This window comes from Martes martes (assembly GCF_963455335.1).
Source record: "Martes martes genome assembly, chromosome: 7".
NCBI classification, from domain to species: domain Eukaryota; kingdom Metazoa; phylum Chordata; class Mammalia; order Carnivora; family Mustelidae; genus Martes; species Martes martes.
Window position 1 is genome coordinate 131,764,441 of NC_137894.1, and position 18,273 is coordinate 131,782,713.

The 18,273-nt window shown below is 50.9% G+C and overlaps 1 protein-coding gene across 3 annotated transcripts in view; it reads left to right on the plus strand.

The window, feature by feature from the left end:
• The window catches only part of DPF3 (double PHD fingers 3), a 256,883-nt gene that overhangs the window by 122,183 nt on the left and 116,427 nt on the right, over positions 1 to 18,273 (plus strand). For all 3 annotated transcript variants that reach the window (XR_013967128.1, XM_080808592.1, XM_080808593.1), the window contains exon 3: positions 5,031 to 5,138. Coding sequence is in view for 2 of the 3 variants with exons in the window: in XM_080808592.1 (XP_080664718.1) it covers positions 5,031 to 5,138 (108 nt within the window). In the remaining variant the exon portion in view is untranslated. The remainder of the gene's footprint in view (positions 1 to 5,030; positions 5,139 to 18,273) is intronic.

Sequence of the window (18,273 nt, forward strand, 5' to 3'; positions counted from 1 at the left end):
AGAGGGGAGGGCAGAGAACCAGGAAATATCATGGGTGTAAGTGCTTGTGGAATACATCTTGTCCATTCCTCAAGACCTACCTCTGGAGTTATGGCTCATCCCTCCAGCTCTGTAGAGTTGGACCAAGTTGGACCAACTTAATTAATGTCCACAAGCATTAATGGAGTACCTGTTATGTCCTGGGCCTTAGAGTTGATCTAGTAGCATCCTCATGTAGGAGTTTTCCAAACAACAATGGCCTTCGTTATCTCTGATGTTCTGATTCAGTAGGATTGAGCTGGAGTCCAGGCATCTGTCCGTTCCAATAACTACTTGTGCCATTCTGATGCCCAGCCTTGGTGAAGAACCCCTGGCTTGTGTCATTATCTGTTTAGAAATATGGAGGCTGTTGGTGACCCAGTGTGGAGACATTCAGTAGGAGCAACATGCAGAGGAGCTCTTTAATGGCAGTGATGTCTGAAGAGGAGCCTGCTGTTCCATCCCATTCCTGTCCAATGCCAGGTGGGCACAGGGGAGATGATGAAAGGAAGCAGTGTTTGGATTCTTAATTTGGAACCTTGAATCCTGTTACCCCGGTTCTGAGCAGGTGCGGTCACTGCCTCTCTCCTGTAACTCCCATGCCCTCTAGTTCCTCGGCCTCTCAGTAGGCTGTCCTTCAAACCTAAGTGAGTGGACAGGAAGGATGGTTGAGATACAGGTGATCCCCGTGTACCCTGGGGACAGAGAGTGGACAAATTGGCGTAAGCTACAGGAAGGTAGATTTTGATTCAAAACAAGGGTGAAGCGAAACAGTTTCTCACAATGAGAGTTGACCAACCACAGGAAGTCTGTCCAGTGAAGCAGTGAGGTTTCCATTACTGGGAGTGTTTGGCGGTGGCGGCCTGCTGGTCCGCCTCTCTGAGGTGCGGCAGGGCGGGCTTGAACTGCCACCATGCAACCCTGGCTCGGGGAAGAGGAATTATTCCAGTTCTCTTCTTTTTCAAACCCTGTTCCTAGCTCCTGTCATCCTGCCTTCTCTTTTCTATCCCACTTTTTCTTCTGATTTCTTAATAGCTTATGCTGTGTCTGTCAGAGATAACCATGACACTGAGGATGCCCCTTGGTGATCTGGTCAATGATGGTAGCAAGTGACTTGTCTGGAGTCTGCTGACCATCCAGGCATCAAAGCCCACCCTGCTGTTTTTTCCTGTGGAGACAGCTCTCCCTCCAGCAAGTGTGTGAGTTCCTGTGTGGGTATGTGTGTGTGTATGCGTGTGAGAGATGTCTGTGCTGGCACATGAGGACGAGTGGTGTAGCTGGACTTGCAGCTCAAAGTGACAGAAAAGCAGTTTGCTTAGTGAAGGTGGCTGTGGCCTTGGTTACCCAGAAAGACTGGTCCCCCTCTTGTGTCCTGCCTCCTTTCCTCCCTCCTCCATCCTCCCCCTAGCCCCAGGCTCACTCCTTCAGGTTAATTTCCCTGGCTGCAGCTGTGACTCCCTCCTCCTCCTCCTCCCCCTTCCCTCCCTCCTCCGTCTTCCACACACACAGGCTGTGAGTTATGTGCCTCCTGTTCTAATGAGATAAACAACATAACTCTCACGGGGCTCTGCTCGTCCCTCTATAAGTGGGACTCCAGGGCTGAATGTGTTGGCCCTATAAAGGCACCCTGGTGCTTGTCAGCCTAGGGAGGAGGGCAAAGAAGGGGGGCTGGAGCCCCGAGAGAGTTCTTGGGGCCATTTGCTTGTTGAGATGAGGTGGAGTCAAGGCAGACATCAAAGAGAAACACGCGGGGTGGAGGCCTTGTCATGCCACACGGCCATGGCGTCTATACTCATCTAAGTCAGCTAACTCATGATAATTGGTAACTGACATTTGCACGAGGCTTCCTGGTTACAAAGAGCTTCTTCTTGAATTTAAGCTAATCCCCACAGCAGCCCCTGTAAGGTAGGTATTATTAACGTTCTTATCTTACTGGTAAGGAGACAGGCTCAGAAATGCGTGGTGATATTTCCAAGGTTACAGGAGTGGTGGTATGAGGACTCATGTGCTCTCCCTCTGCCCCGCGGGCCTTCTGTAATCCGTCAGAGAAAGTTAAAGAGTGGTATAAAAATAGTCCCCTCTTCTGGCCATTTAGACTACCCACTACTAAGAGAGGGAGTGGGTCTGCGGCTAGAAAGTGAGTGGCCCGAGGCTGCCTTGAGGCCGCTGGCCAACAAGTGCAGTGACCAGGGTTTCAGGGAGGGCAGAGGCCCTTGGGCAAGTGTTGACAATTCTGACCTCTTGTCATTTAGATCTTTTGAAAGTGCTGTCTGGACTAGTCCCTTCTTCTTCACCTGCCCTTGGTCAGGTTGGAAACACCATGAAGCAGAGTGTGGGGCAAGAAGGAACTTAAGGCACAGAGACTGCCATCTTGGGTTGAGTTCTGTACTCACTCCTGGGCCTGTACTCACTCTGGGGTCCCTCTTGGATGGTTTGGATGTGGGTGGATGAGTCTCCTGGAACCAGGAATAACAGGTCATTCACTTCCTGCATTTCTGAATCTGACTCAGTTCTGGTTGAATTCATTTGATAAGTACTTCTTGATATATCTAGCAGGGATTGTGCCAAGTATTAGGGATACTAGAGATGGACATAGTTCCTGTCATCCTGGGTCTTATAAAGCCGGTAGGGGAGATAGTCCAGTAAGCTGGAAATTAATGACAGCATGTTGGGGGAAACACTGGAACCTTGAGATGATTTTGGGAAGGCCATGAAACCAGTCTTGGTACATCAGAGAGAATATCCAGGCAAGTGACGAGATGATGCTTAGACCTCCAGGGGTTCTTGTCCAGACATTGGAGAAATCTATAAGGTTCTTTAGAACATAGTTGGCCTAATTCCTATATCCATTTACACTCAGAGTGGGTAGTTCTGGTGTGGATTTTTGGCCTTGCTATTATTAAGAAGTTCTCCAGGTTCAGTCTAGATTTTTAGGTTCAGTCTGGATGAAGAATCACTAACCCAAGATGAGTGGGGGTTTGTGGGGCTGGTTCTGGGTTGTAGAGTACTGGCTCAGCCCTTGTACTTGGCCTCTGTTGGGATCCTGGGGCATACCAGCCCCAGAGGTGGCTCAAGGGACCAGAATCAATGCAGCCATTCAGGAATTCTAGGGTCAGAGATGAGATGGTCCTGGAGTGAATCACATCAGAAACATCAAATTGTTCCCGGTGATGCCTTCCTTCAAACATAGGTCAAAACTGGGCCTTCTGTGGAAGGGAGAGCAATCTTACTTTGATTCATTTATTCTTCTCCAATCAACCACAAGCCTGCTCCTCAGAGCACAGGGAGCTCAGAACTTTGAGATCTTCCTACTATGCAGAAGCTATGAAGCTAGCAACAAAATTAAGTATTAGGATGCCTCTCGGACATGAAAAGCCATTAGTGCATGACATCAGAGATTTTTCTGGAGCCTCTAGGTTCCATGACCCTAATGGTTTCTGAGAACCCAAATGGGGAGGGGGTAGGGGACCTCCAGCTTTTTCATTGCCTTGCAACCTGTGGGAGCAGCTATGTGGTTAAAAATGAAACTTAGCACAGAAAGAGTATTTGAAAATTTTGCTTCCTATAGTGCTGGAATAGTTGTCTCTGCTTTGGATCCAAACCAATAAATGGGTAGAGAAGACTAGTAAGAAGGAAAAATGAATAAAAGGGTATACAGCAGTGAGGCTTTTATAGATCGTCTCGGCAGAAGGTCCCCAAATGGCAGACAGCAGATGGAAACAGAGTTGTGATATTTTCTATCTCTGTGGTCCTAGGTCTAGGAAGTGACCTTCCCACGTGGGTCTGATGGTGGTCATCACATGCCCCATTTACCTACAGAAGACTGAGTTGTGACTGATCACAGTGACGTGAGAATGTATGCGTTTACTCATTCATTCAGCAGATGTTTAGTTTGATTCTTCTAGGTGTCACGCAGAGGGTTCTGGGGGTTCTGATGAGGATGAGACTAAGTCCCGGTCCTCACCAGACTTCTGACTCTAACAGGAGTGGATTGCTTGGCTTCCACTTGTTTCTTTCGGGGTGCGCCAGGCAAGTCTTTTCAGTCTGCACACCACCTACCCAGTCCTAAGCCCCTCTCCTTCTCCCCTTAGCCTCTGCCCTCTGCCCCCTTTTTTGGAATAGCCCGTGGTCTGGAGTGAAAAGTCCACCCACATTCCTCCACGTCCTCTGGCTGCCACACTAAGTGCCCCAGGAGCCGTAAGAATGTTGTCTGATAAGCAAGAAGACTCCTCCCGGGGTGGTGGTTATGAAGATGACGCTGGTGTGGAACTTCGTTGCTGAAGGCCAAATCGAAATGGAGACTCTGGAGAGACAGTTTGGTTGGTGTATCAGCCCAGCCGCTGGACTCTTGCCCATTTCTTTCTGTAAGGCCCAGGCAAGGGGGCAGGGATGTAGAAGGATGCTGGCTCTGCAGGCCGAGGAGCCTGGTCCCCAGAGTAGGCTTCTATTCCTCTGGAGGTTCTTGGGGCTCCCACTGGCTTCAGTGAGCTGCCAGCAGCTAACAGAGGGTGGAGAAAGTCAGTAGGTAGGAGATTTGGCTCCTTGATCCTGTTTCCTTGAAATGCTTCCCAATCCCGGCCATCTGTAGGTAGGCAGACTGACTTCTGCTGCTTTGCCTTGAAGAGAACCTGCTTAACCCACACCTGTACAGAGGGGCAGTTGACGAGTAGAAGCTGGAGGTCCACTGCCTCGGAAACACTGTAGAGAGGTTGAATCTGGAAAGGTCCCTCTGATCTCCCCAGACCAGGAGAGGAGAGCTGTCTTGGTCATGGTGATGATGGTCACGGGCTTACAGAGACAGCATGGTGGAGCAGACAGGGCAAGGGTCCTAGGGTCAGATGAACTTGATACTGCCTCTGCTCTACCGTTGACCAGCTGCATGACCTTGACAAGTCACATTACCTTTCTGGACTTCAGTTTCCTCTCACTGTGAGTGAGAAGCTTGGACAGGAAGGTTTCCAAGGCCCCTGCTAGCCTGAAGCCTTTAACCTTTATGCTGTCTCTGTCCACAGGCCTCGCCCCGGGCCAGCTATACACATACCCTGCCCGCTGCTGGCGTAAGAAGAGACGATTGCACCCGCCTGAGGATCCAAAGCTTCGGCTGCTGGAAATAAAACCTGGTCAGTGCCCTCTGGAGCTGGTGGGAGAGGTGGGGAGGTCTGGGCTGGCCCATGCAAGGTTGCTTTGCTCCTTTGTCTATAGAGCTGAGTTCCGTGGGAGAGTGAACCCGGCCCATGGTGCCCAAAGGTGTGCCTCTGTGCGTGTTCTCCTGTGTAAACACGTCCACGTATTCTCCCAAGCATCTCTTCCCTCTGGTGTCTTGTGGCTTCCCTTTCCTCTCATCTCCCTCTTGACACCCTGTGGAGTAAAGCAAGCAGGCAAGGGTGGGAACAGGCCCAGGAGGAATGGTTTTCTGGACAGGGCCCCAGGAGCTGTAAAAAACAGAACCCATCTTGGGCATGGAAATGGAAGAGTCTGAGTTCAAAATTTGCCTCTAGGTGATGCTGAGTGCTTTGTGGCCACGCGGAAGGAACCGGTTACTTTTCCAGACCACTGACCTGTAGAACACTTCTGACTCGATGGCTACCTTCAGACCTGTGTCTGGGTTGTAGTAAGGCCAAGTGATCGCCCTGGGTCTTCATCTTTCAGGGAGCCTCTGATTTTGGGGGTGCTACTAGGGCTGGGAGGTGACTCAGGGTGGTGGGAACAGTGTTTTTAAGTGGAACAAAGGTAGATCTGACATGTCCCCTCCCACTGTCACCAAACAACACAGACCTGACTAAGGAAGGCTGCCTGGCAAGGTTCCCTCACGCTTACCTTTCCATGTTGACTTCTTAGGCTGTGTCTTCTCTGCAAAATCTCTGTTCACAATTGTTTGGGATGCTTTCACTCATGGTTCTGTGGTTAACCTGTTTCAATTGTTTATTTTAACCCAGATTTCACTCGTCATAGAAGTTTTATTTGTGGCGCCTGGGTGGCTCAGTTGGTTGGGCGACTGCCTTCAGCTCAGGTCATGATCCTGGAGTCCCAGGATCAAGTCCAGCATTGGGCTCCCTGCTTGGCAAGGAGTCTGCTTCTCCCACTGACATTTCTCCACTTATGTTCTCTCTCTCAAATAAATAAATAAAATCCTTAAAAAAATTTTTTTTATTTGTTGGAGATGGGTGGGGGCTGGGTTTTTCAATGAGCTCCATCCAAGTTCTCAATGGCCCTGCAGAATTTTCAGATCCTTGCAAACACTTCTGGGTGGTGACTGAGATTGTTCCAAACTTTCCTCTTAAGATGGAGTTTGGGGGCGCCTGGGTGGCTCAGTGGGTTAAAGCCTCTGCCTTCGGCTCGGGTCATGGTCTCAGGGTCCTGGGATCGAGCCCCACATCGGGCTCTCTGCTCAGCAGGGAGCTGCTCCCCCCCCACCCCGCCTGCCTCTCTGCCTACTTGTGATCTCTGTCAAATAAATAAATAAAATCTTAGAAAAAAAAAAAAAAGAGTTTGATGGAGGGCCAAGTCTCCCTGAGCAGCATAATCCGGTAGAGATATAATGCCAGCCACAAGTATCATTTTATACTTTCTGGTAGTCACATTAAACAAGGGGAAAAAATCCAGGTGAAATTAATTTTAATTATAGATTCTATTTAACCCAACACAGCAGTAATATTATCATCTTAGCATGTAATCAATATAGAAATGATGAGTGAGATAGTATACATTCTTTTTTTTGTATTGTTTTTTAAATTCCAGTGTGAATTTACACTTTTAGCCCATCTCCTTACAGACTGGCCACATCGCAGGCCCACACGTGGCTAGGGGTGCCCATATTGGTGGGTGTGGTCTTGACCACACAGGCAGCCCCAGGGAGCTTGGTGGAGATGCAGAATCTTGAACCTCACCCCAGACCTGCTAAGTCAGAGTCTGCATTTTACCATATCCCCCAGGACTGCATTCCCCACGATGCACACTAAAGTTTGGGGAAACACTGGTTTTAAAGATTCCCACGTGGCCAGATCAGCGGAAGTCCGCATGGCGTGTCACCCCTGTTTCTTTATTAAACATGAGCAATTATCAATATGAGCAGTTTATCTTAGAGGTGGGGACTTCCTCCTTCTTTGTTCCAGAATCATTGATCCTGTTCTTTTGGAAGAGCCATGGATGAGTGCGGAGGTAACCCCTGGCTCGATCCTTACTGGGACGGGTTTCGTTCTACCCCTCCCGGGGCCCTGCAGGAGGGGCTGTAGTGGGAGGCTGACTCCATGCTGGGTCTTCTGTGTGGATTTTGAAGGGAGGGTATCACTGAGGTGTCTGTCACTAGCTCGGTGTGTCTCTGTGGTGGAGTGTGCGAACCCTCTGGGTATATTTTCCCATCTATAAACAGGCACAGTGGTACTTGGGGTTTCCTAGTTGGGTTTCCACTTAACCATGAGGATCACCTAAGTCATAAGTAATAGTATTTGCCTTTTTTTTTTTTTACCCTCTCCCCCCTTCTTACTCTTTTAATTAAAATTTTAAAAAATTTGAATAACCGACACAGTCACAAGTTTTGACATTCCTAGGATAAAAAGCATATATTGTATGCAGAGTGAAAAATGAGACCTAGTCCTCAAAGACGCAATCAGGCCCATCAGTGGCAGCAGGTTTTTCAGATCCTTCAAGAGATTGTCTATATGCACACCAAGAATTACATCCATATGACCTTTTCCTCGTCTTTTGACATAGCAGGCCACCTTGTGTTTTGCCCGTTCCATTGGAAAATGTGCCTCAGGCATCGGCCCTATCAATATATAAAGAATTTCCTCATTCTTTTTTTACAGTTACACAATATTCCATTGTATGAATGTACCACAACTATTTTAACCAGATTGTTCCCAATTTTTGTCTCCGATCTTTCCAATTTGCAGTGAATATTTTAATATTCATATATGAATTCATATTAACTTTCATAGGGGAGGACATCTCATACGCAACTTGTCAGTTTAAAAGATTATAAGTACTTGATGCTGATTTTAAATTGTTAATCTTTGTTCTTAACGTTTATACAGAAAGTCTTTTTTTTTTTTTAAAGATTTATTTATTTATTTTAGAGAGAGAGAACAGGAGCAGGAGGGACAGAGAGAGAGGGAGAGAGAATCACAAGCAGAACCCACGCTGATCTCAGATGGAGCTTGCTCTCACGGTCGCAGGACCCGGAGATCATAATCTGAGCAGAAAGCAAGCATCAGACGCTTAACCGACTATGCCATCCAGGTGCCCCTAGAAAGTCTTTTTTTTTTTTTTTAAAGATTATATTTGTTTATTTGACAGAGAGAGAGGGATCACAAGTAGGCAGAGAAGCAGGCAGAGAGAGAGAGGGAAGCAGGCTCCCTGCCGAGCAGAGAGCCCGATGCGGGGCTCGATCCCAGGACCCTGAGATCATGACCCAAGCCAAAGGCAGAGGCTTAACCCACTGAGCCACCCAGGCACCCCTAGAAGGTCTTTCTTAAGAACACTTTGTATTAGACTAATTGGATTGTCTTTTATGGAATTGAAGGCATTTCATGCTGTTAAATACCTTAAACATCATTAACTCCAATTCCTTATTTTATGAGGTTCAGGCAGGTTAGGACACTTATTTAAAGTCACACAGTAATTCCTGTGGGAACAAGCAGAGAATCCATGTTTTTTAATTTGTCTGTTCAGTGCTTTTTCTGCTTCTTTGCATTGTTCATAGGTATACTAACTTAAAAAAATAAACTTTAACAAAGCTTTTCCCTTAAAAACTTTATTTTATGATTGGAAAACTAATATTTAAATGATTAAAATGCACCCAAGAGATACTTGGAATTCCTTTAGCTATAAATGTCAAACACACAATCCAACCAGCCTAAGGTAGAAAGAAGGGAAGTTGGTTCATGTAATGGTAGATCTCAGAGTTGCCCTGGTTTCAGGCCTAGCCACACCCAGGGGTTCAAACATTGTAGTGAGGGCTCTGAGCCTCTTTCCACCTCTAACTCTCTCCTCCTTGTGGGGCAGACAAGGTGGCCATCCGGAGCCCCAGACTCAGCGCTCCTTGGACTTAGCAGAAAGCAGCAGTCCTCTTCGAAAGCTGTGGCAGAGAATTCCTGGGAAGGGCTGATTAGCTGGCTTGGGTTTGCGTCTGCCCTACCAATCACTGCCACCCAGGGGATGGGGAACTCTGATTGAATCATCATCGTCATCATCATAACCAGTGTCTGAACAGCACACTGTAATTTACAAAGCCCTTTACAAAGCATTTTCATTTATAGCATTTCCTTTGGTCCTTACCATAGCCCTGGGAGGTAGAACAGGAAGGAGGGATCAAAGTGGAATAAGCCCACTTTATATGTTGGGGAAATCAGGCTTCGGACAGCGCCAAGCCAAGCAAGGTTTACTGTGCTGCTCACATATCTGGGAACTGACAGTCTCATTGTTAGTGAGACTGAGGAAGAAGTTATTTTATGAGCATCTTGCCCTCTTGTCTATAGACCCGTACTTTGAGCACACTGGCTTCCCTGTGGCTGAATGTGGAGCAGCTGTCATCACAGCTGGCTTTGGACTTGCCCCATCCTTGGACCTGTCATGGCCTGTGGGAGGTGGGAATGGGAAGAGCCCCAGGGTTGGGAGTTTGCTGGAGCCAAGTGCCCACCAGCCCATCATGCTTCTATCTGTGATCCTTTGAAAGGTTTCCTTGGTCTCTGCCCTTGAACTTGGGGCAGAGGCTGAGGTAGATGTTCCAGGTCTCAGGCTAATAAAGACCTAGCCCCTGAGATGTCTAGAGTCCTGGGGGAGGACCTTTCTGGGAAAAGTGAGTGCCAGCTTGTTGAGGATGGGCAGTCAGAGGCATATCTGTGTCCCAATGTGGCAAAAGATCTTAAGTTTGAGGGTGCGTGGTTGGCTCAGTCAGCTAAGCAGCTGTCTTCGTCTCAGGTCGTGAGCCCCGAGTCGGGTTCCCTGCTCAGTGGGGAGCCTGCTTCTCCCTCTCCCTCTGCCTGCCTCTCTGTCTACTTGTGTTCTCTCTCTGTCAAATAAATAAAAACTTAAAAAAAAAAAGATCCTAAGTTTGTTGGGCTCACCCAAGGCGGGCTCATTCCTCTGTGCCAGCATCCAGGCACTGAGAAACAGTAAAAAGCCAGGCCTGGAATAAATAGCTCTTTCTCAGGTGAACTTGTTTCTCCTCTTTGGGGAATCAGATCTACAGCTAAGCCTTCGGAAAACAAAAACCCCCAAGCCGTGGGGCAAATGCGTGTCATTTCCATATGCCATTCTGAGTTTGTACTGGGGACCGCGTGCTCAGGCTGCCCCTCACACTGGCGGCCTCCGCAGAGCGTCAGGACGCATCTAGACAACGCAAAGCAGCACCGTCACTCTCTTCCTGGAGGCGCCCGACGTTTGACGGTGACTTTTTCACACAAGCCAAAATGTCAGAAAAGGGCCCTTCCTCCAGGGCCTTAGCTAGCCCAAGGGGCGCTTTTGTGCGAGAGTGGGAGACGCCCCCTCTGGCTGCATGTTTGCAGAATGTTATCCCTACTGCTGGCGGAGTAGAGCCCAAGCTGGCTCTCAGCCACTCTCTGTCCCCTTGGCACGTCCCCACCTTTCAGCGGCTCTGCCCACTTTTGAGCGTGGCTCAGGGTTAAGTCAAGGCGAGGGTCCCTGGAGCATTTGCTATAAACTCCTAGGAGGTGGCGACAGGCAGTTGGAGGAAGGAAAGCCCGCCTTCCCAGGGATAGAGGAGCAGCTGAAGGAAACGGATGCGGGGAGACACACTGCCGTGGGATCGGGCCTAACCTTTTGGAAGGTTGGCGCTTAGTACCTATCAGTATTTAAAAGACACATGACCTTTGGCCTAGAAATTCTGCTACTAGGAATTGATCCTACAGATAAAACATATTCTCCAGATGTGTGCGGTCATCCGTTGTGACATTGTTTGTAACAACAACAACAACAACAAGAAAGAATGGGAACAGCAAGAATGTCCGTTGATAGGGGACTACTTAAATATATAGTACATTCACCAAATAGAATACTATTTTGGCTTTTAAAGAAATGAGTAGAAAAAAAATGGAAAGATGTCTAAGATATATTGTTAGGTAGAGAAAGAAAAGCAAATTGCACAACATTATGTATAATCCTTTTTGGGCAAACCTTGCTGAAAATCGATAATCAATTTGTCCAACCTGAGCTGAATCTCTTCAAATTTATGGAAACTAGAAGACTAAGTTTATGTTGAAAGAAAACCAATGAATGAACCAATCAATCCTTGGCACCCCTCCACGACCCAGCGCCTAGGATGCCATGCTGTCTTCTCTCTTCCCTCCCAGGCTCCCGCCGTGAGTCTCCTGAGGTCCCTTTGACAAGCTCCAGGAATGTAGTTATGTCTGTGATGTTCGGAGCCTCCCCTGGGCTTCACCCTCAGCACCCTCATTTCCTCGGGGGAGAGGGAGAGGAGTTCCCCTGATCCGTGAGAGACGGGGGCACTGGCCCAGAGCAGAATTGTCTCAAGGCATGAGTTTCCTTCCATGTCAGGCCCCTCCATGGATAATGAGGAGACGCCACAAGCAATTTATCACGCCAACACCCAGTTTGTACCTTCTGTCTTCCTTTGTGTCCCTGCCTGGATCCAGCCAGTGGTAGGCAGCTTTTGGCAACAGCAGCCATCAAGTAAGAGTTGTCCTTGACCTCAGGTCTGCAGAGCTGAGGGCTCTGTCAGGAAACCAGGTCAAGGCAAGAGGAAGGGGTGTAGATTAAGGAATCTCGAGGGATCTTGGGGAAGGTCTGAGGACAGGGCTGCAGAACCGTCTACCTCTGGTTCAGCCCCCGAAAGGCGCAGAGCTGGTCTGGGTTAAGGACGTGTCTCGGGGTGGGGAGAGGGGAGGCGGGATCACGGCTGTTGCTCAGTCATTGTTCAGGGCTAGATCACACACCGCTGGATTACCCCCCATCCTGCTTTCCTCATCCCATCTCCCTCACTGTGACTATGACATCCTGCCTGTCTTTCTGTACTACTTGCTGAACATAAAAATATGTCTGTGTGCGGGTGGGATGGGGCTGAGAGCTGGGGAGAGCTCTCTGGGTCCCGAAAACATTCTGTGTCCCCGGACCTATGTGTTTCTCACGCCTAACATCGCCCCTCCAATCTGTCTTGAATAAATATCTTGCAACCTCCTACTTGCCTGGGCGTCTGAAGGACAACACATACAACATTATTTCTCTCCGCTGACTGACAATGGACTTCAGTGTTCCCTGCAGCTTGCACTTGGCTGCAGAGGGGAACGCAAGGTGTTTCAAGATGCAGCCATCACAATTCAGGCAACATGAAGCCTGGGGCAGAGGCCTGGTGCCAGAGAGGGGCCTCCCCTGGACTGTTTCCCCAAGAATGGAGCTCTGTCCTTGCGAAGGGGGAGCCGAGCTGGCAGGAGAGAAAGGTGGATAGTAAATATCCACTAGAACGCCCTGGAGCAGGGCAGATGTTGGGCAAAAGCCAGCTGATTAAAAAAGAGGCCTTTAACTTCACTTTGTGTGTGTGTGTGTGTGTGTGTGTGTGCGCACGCGCGCCCCTGTGTTTGAATGAAGAAAAGAAAAAGGCTGGGAACAAACTTTTCCTTGTGTCTCTTTGGATTAAATGCTTGGATGGTCTGCCTAGATCAATTTAGCATCTTCCAACCCCAGACCTTTTGGTACCCCAGGTCTAGGGGAGACTTTATCTTCGTTTTAGAGGTTGGGGAACTGTGGCACTGAATTAGGAGGTTAATTTCCCCGGGGAGATCAGTAGTGAGGCCAAGGAGAGAACCCTCAGGGAGAGCCTCTTGGAACGGGCGCCATGTTGCTCCAGGACCCAACACACACATTCACGGTGGTGTTCCCGCACCAACAGGACCTTTATAACAGATGTTCTTTCTGCTCCTGGAATGTACCTGAGGCCTTGTAAATCCCTTCTGCTCCAGGATACATGGGGAGCAACCCGGCTCTTTGCCACCCTTGCCGAATTCCAAGGGTGGTGGGAGGGAAGGCAGCCAGGAATAATAGGGTTCTGGTTCTTTCTCTAGGGTTTTTTTTTTTTTTTCCTTTTTCTCCCCTTTGGCAGCCACTCAATGACTGGGGATGAATGACCCGGATGGTCACCACCCACCTCACGTTGTTGGGGGAACATAAGCAGAAGGGCAGGACCCCTGAGGAGATGGTAGGCTAGGGTGCCTCAAAGCAGAGGGTGCCCCAGCGGACCAGCAAGCGGGTCATGGGGACCCTCTGAAGGGTGCCCATCCCCCAAGGGGCGGTCCAGGCAGAGAGGCTTGAGTTCTGCCTGCTTGGACAGGGGTGGAGAGGCCCGTTTCGCTGGCCTAGGGTGCTGTCCCCGCCGCACCGAACTGCCAGCGCTCCACAGATGGGAGCAGGCTGCGGCCAACTTCCCCGGCTTTTGCAAATCCTGCATCTTAATTAGTTCCCTACTGCTTTTGTACATGGCCCACATTTTAATAGTCTCCAGGCTTCTTCCACCATTTGCTCTCTGATGTTCGGCGTGATTTCTCTTCTCCTCCAGACAGTCCCCTGACTCCTCCAGCACCCTCCCAGTCCGGGAACAACTTAAGGGACGCCGATGTGCCAAGCGTGTAGCCCGAGATTGATGAGCCTGTCAGCGGGCTCCCTCTGCCCCTCGCCCTCCGCTTCCCCCGGGTGCTCCTCCCGGGTTGAGCCTGCGGGGGTGTGGGGGGGGTGGTGAGAGTGGGCGAGGTGGGAGGCCAAGGAAGGGACCCATGGAGCCTCCAGCCAGGTGTGAGCCAGTGGACACCGTGACCTTCTCGCGGCCTGTGGAGGAGTCTGGCTGTGTCCTTCTGAGGGGGAAGGACACTCCGGCTCCCGCCCGCCTCTGTCAGTGCTTATCTGGCTCGGCGCGGGGGGCTGCCTGAGCTTGGTACAGCTGGGAGAATGGATGCCTTCAAGTGCATCAGGGGGAAATGACCAGTCATTTATCTCCTTCCTGCCGTGTCACAGCCCGCAGCCATCCATCCTGGAAGCTTGCAGCAGCAGCTTCTTCAGCTCTTGTTGGCCTCAGGAGCAGGAGAGCTGGGGAGAGGCGGGCGGGCCCCTCCAGCCCCCCGCTTCATGCTGCGACCGTTCGTGCTCCCTCTGCTTTCCTGGCAGTCTGGGGGACCGGGCGGGTGCTGTCTCAGGCCTGCTGCAGCCTGCAGGGCTCCAGGAGCTGGGGCTGGTGGAGGACACGGGTGGCCGCCGGCAGTGAGCAGGGCAGCATGCCCAGCTGCTGCCGAATCTCCATGTGCCGTCCCCCTACCCCCCCGGTGACACCACCTTTAGAACAGGGGTCGTCAGCCCGAGGAGCCACCCTGTGACACCCTGCCCATTCGCTGGTGTCTTTCCCCACTGGGAGGTACAGTCCACACTTTAAGGGCGGGGACCCACCTGTTTCTTCATCTGTCTCGCCAGCACCCGGCAACAGGCTTGGCACGTAGCAGGTGGACAGTAAAGATTTATGAAAGGGATGGAGGAAAGGTGCCAGTGTTTGTTCTCAGCCTCGGAGAACACGGTGTATCAGACAGCGTGCCCGTTTCACAGGTGAGGGAGACTGAGCAGAGAGAAGCCTGTGGCAGCTGACCCCTTGGGCTTCCTGTCCGGTTCTGAGCCTGGGCTGTGGGGCCTGTCCCGGGTTTGCCATCTTGCCTCTCTTCGACTTTAGGTCCTAGGGGCCTTTCCTGTGCCTGACTGCTGTGCTCTGCACCAAAGGATCCCAAGGCCTGGGTTCAAGTCCAGACCCCTCCCCCCGGGGGCTGTGTGATTTGGGGCAGTTACATAACAACTCTGGCCTTGGTTCTTTGTCGGTGAAAGGCGGACCCTGGCAGCTGCTTTGCTCACATCGTAGGGCTGTTCTGAGAGTCCCCAGGGAGGGCGGATCTGGAGGGTTTCCACGGTGATGGTGTCACCATGCTGTGCTGCTGGGTGGGCCGCGGGGGTCTCGGCTAACGCCGTGTTTGTCCCCTGCACAGTGAAGAGTGTGTGCTGGCTGGCCTGGAATGGCACTGCATTCTGCCTTTGAGTCTTTTAAAAGCCCCAAGTCTGGAACCTTCTACACTGAGGAGAAAAGACCTGGCACCTGGCTGTGGGATCCATCTCTACCAGGCCCACAGCTTAAAAAAGTCACCTCTTGTGTCCCAGAACTCTGGCATCCATTGCCCAGGGCACAGAGGTCAACTTGGAAGGCTTCCTTCCCACTTTTACTGACACCTGTCACCCCATGGTGTGGTAGGCCAGGCCTGTCTGACTGGCGTGGCAAGGCCGTGTTTGCCCATGGCCTTGGCTGGTCTCCCTTCTTCTGGAAAGCGCTTCCTCTGGGGACTTGCTCTAGTGTCCATACCTCTGCCCCTCCGTGCTGGGCACCCGGCCTCCGCGCCTGCCCTCTGTCCTGGTTCACTGTGTGGAGATGCCCCTGCTCAGGGGCCAGGGGCCTGCTCCAGACCCCTACTGCCCTCTGGATGTTTCTGGAAACCAGGATGTGAGTGCCATGAAGACAGGGCTCCGGTGGGTCATGCCCAGCCCAGTCCTAAGCACCGGGCCCATTGGTGGGGTCCCACCCACATTGTAGGAACTCCTGATCGCTCTCCCCACTCTGCCTTTCCTCCTTCAGCTGTTTTCATAGTGACCCTCTTAAAATACAGTCATTCTTTGCTTGAAACTTCCAGTGGCTTCTGATCATACTCACAGTGGCAGTCAGCCTCCTCTCAGTGGCCTGCATGGCCTTTCCAAGGCCCCTGTAACAACTCTGGATTGGTCTCCAGGCAGATGGGCCCCCCGGCTTCAGGCCATTGTATTGATGTCTCCTTGGCCCAGCATGTCTTTTCTAAGATATCAGCGTGCCCTTTTTCCTCTCCTCAGGTTTGTGTTTTCCTGGCCGCATTTCAAAGTGTAACAGCCCTCCCACTTCCCCCAATACTCCAGCATCCCCTCCTCTGCTCTGTTTTCGCTCAAAGCACTGATTATCATCTGTCGTGCTCTAGGTCTCACTCATTCGATTTTAGGTATTGTTCCCCCCACCTCCCCATATCTTCCCTACTAGAATACAGTTTCTATGAGGGCAGGACTTTTCCTCTCTTGTGGAAAAGTGTCCTCAGCACCTAGAATAGAACCTGGTGCATAGTAGGTGCTCAGTAATGGTTTGTTCCATGAATGAATAGGGCAAGGAAGGCATTTTCCATGAAGTTCTGCTGTGACTTCCAAATCTGCAGGATGGTGCCCACTCTGGACCTGAAGCAGGGTCGGCCTCTGGCCTTCGAGCTGGGTCTCGCCCGTGGCCCCCTCCGTCCCCAGCACAGCTCTGGACTCAGCCTCTTCACGGCTGCTCTCCCTGGGCCCACGCCCCAGCTGGGGGAAGCTGGGCCCCACTGGTTCCGATGGTTGAGAAGATCCGAGGGTTAAGACCTTGCTGGGAAGTGCCACAACTTTGTGGAGGCAGAAAGGAGGGCGCTCGCGTTGCTTGAACATCATACCCCTTGTGCAGACACTCTGTGTCCCTTGGCTCTGTTGGCCCCACAGCAACGCTGGGAAGTGGGGTTTGATCCCTTAGCTTTACATACAGAGAGATTAAGGCCCAGTGTGTGGTGTTGGGAACTAGAGCCGAGCTTCCACTCCAGAACTCTTGCACTTTCTGGTTATCTCTACCCCTTGGACACAAGGGAGATATCACTCTTGCACGCGCGGTCACCATTCCTCCCTTCCCCCACCATCCTGCTAAGCTGCGTCGACCTGGTCTGCCAGCCAGCCCAGGGGTGAGCTTCCTTTGGCCGTGTGGGTGTTTTTCTGGGTCTCCGGGGTGGGGAGACGCTTATCTGAGGTGTTCACCCCTAGGAGAGAGGGTGCACGAGGGCCCATCCTTGCATGCGGGCTGGGCTGTGAGTGGATAGGCGCACCAGGAAATGGGGGGTAGAGGCCATACGGGGAGACAGGCAGCCCTCCTGCTGTGTGGCTATCCTGGGATTCTAAAACAGGTGGTAACACGGGCCTGCAGGGTGCAGCCTGGGTGATGGGTCCTCAACGGGAGCCTCATCTATTTTGAGCTTTATGAATCACAAAACAGGGAGTCAAGAAACAGGGTGCCAAGAAAACAGGGTGCCAAGAAAATGGCACCCCCTGAGGAAGGAGCAGATGGCTTCCTGGGCCTACCACCGTCTCAGGAAACCAGGGCTTCGGTCTGTCCCCCACCCCGATCTCTTCCCCCCATTCTTTCTCCCCATGAGTCTGAGAGTCTGAAGGGGATAAATGAATTAATGACTCTTAAGCTCCTGGCTTCTTGGTGTAAGTTGATGTGTAAATCCAAGGAAATAGGATGAGCTTAACTCCTTACACTAATAAGCGCTCGGAAGCGAAAACTGCGCATTTGTATTTTTTTTTTTTTAAAGATTTTATTTATTTATTTATTTGACAGACAGAGATCACAAGCAGGCAGAGAGGCAGGCAGAAAGGCGGGGGGGGGGGGGGGGAAGCAGGCTCCCTGCTGAGCAGAGAGCCCGATGCGGGGCTCGATCCCAGGACCCTGGGATCATGACCTGAGCCGAAGGCAGAGGCTTTAACCCACTGAGCCACCCAGGCGCCCCCACATTTTTATTTTTAAAGAAAAACTAGAGGCAGGTAAACAACAACAACAACAACAAAAAACCCCACAAAAAAACCAAAAACAAAAACAACCAAAAATCTGAGCACTCCTGATGTAGTTGGAGGATTGTCTGCCATTGTCTGTGGGGTCTCTCCCTCCTTTTTGCTCCGTTACTCTGTCTCCAGGCCCCTGCGTCACGGAGAACCCGTGATGGATGGACGGATGGATGGGCCTTGTCGGGGTGTTTCACCACTATTTCCCTCGGGGCAGACTGTCTGTTGGCGGAGCACAGCCTCCCGAAAGATGGTATCTCTTGCAAACTCGACAGCTAGCAGACAGCTCCTCTCTTTGTATATTTCCCCAAAGAAGAACTGTCTTAATCTGTTTTTTATATGGCATATTTTATTATAATCCATATATGACTTGCAGGTTCCCAGTCCTCCACCCTGAGCCAAAAAACGCATGAGGAGTCAGAGGCTCTGGGAGCCTGTGACATCCAGGCGTTTGCATTTTTAAATGGCCTGGGATTTAATTACTCACTGTGCTCCCATGGTGCACTTTCGGGCTCATCTCGCCTGCATCCTGTTAATGAGCTCCAACAACCCAGCAGAAGCTCTGCTTTCAGTGTGTTGGGTGGCAGGCTTGGGGCACCTGTGTCAAAAGCCTGTGGC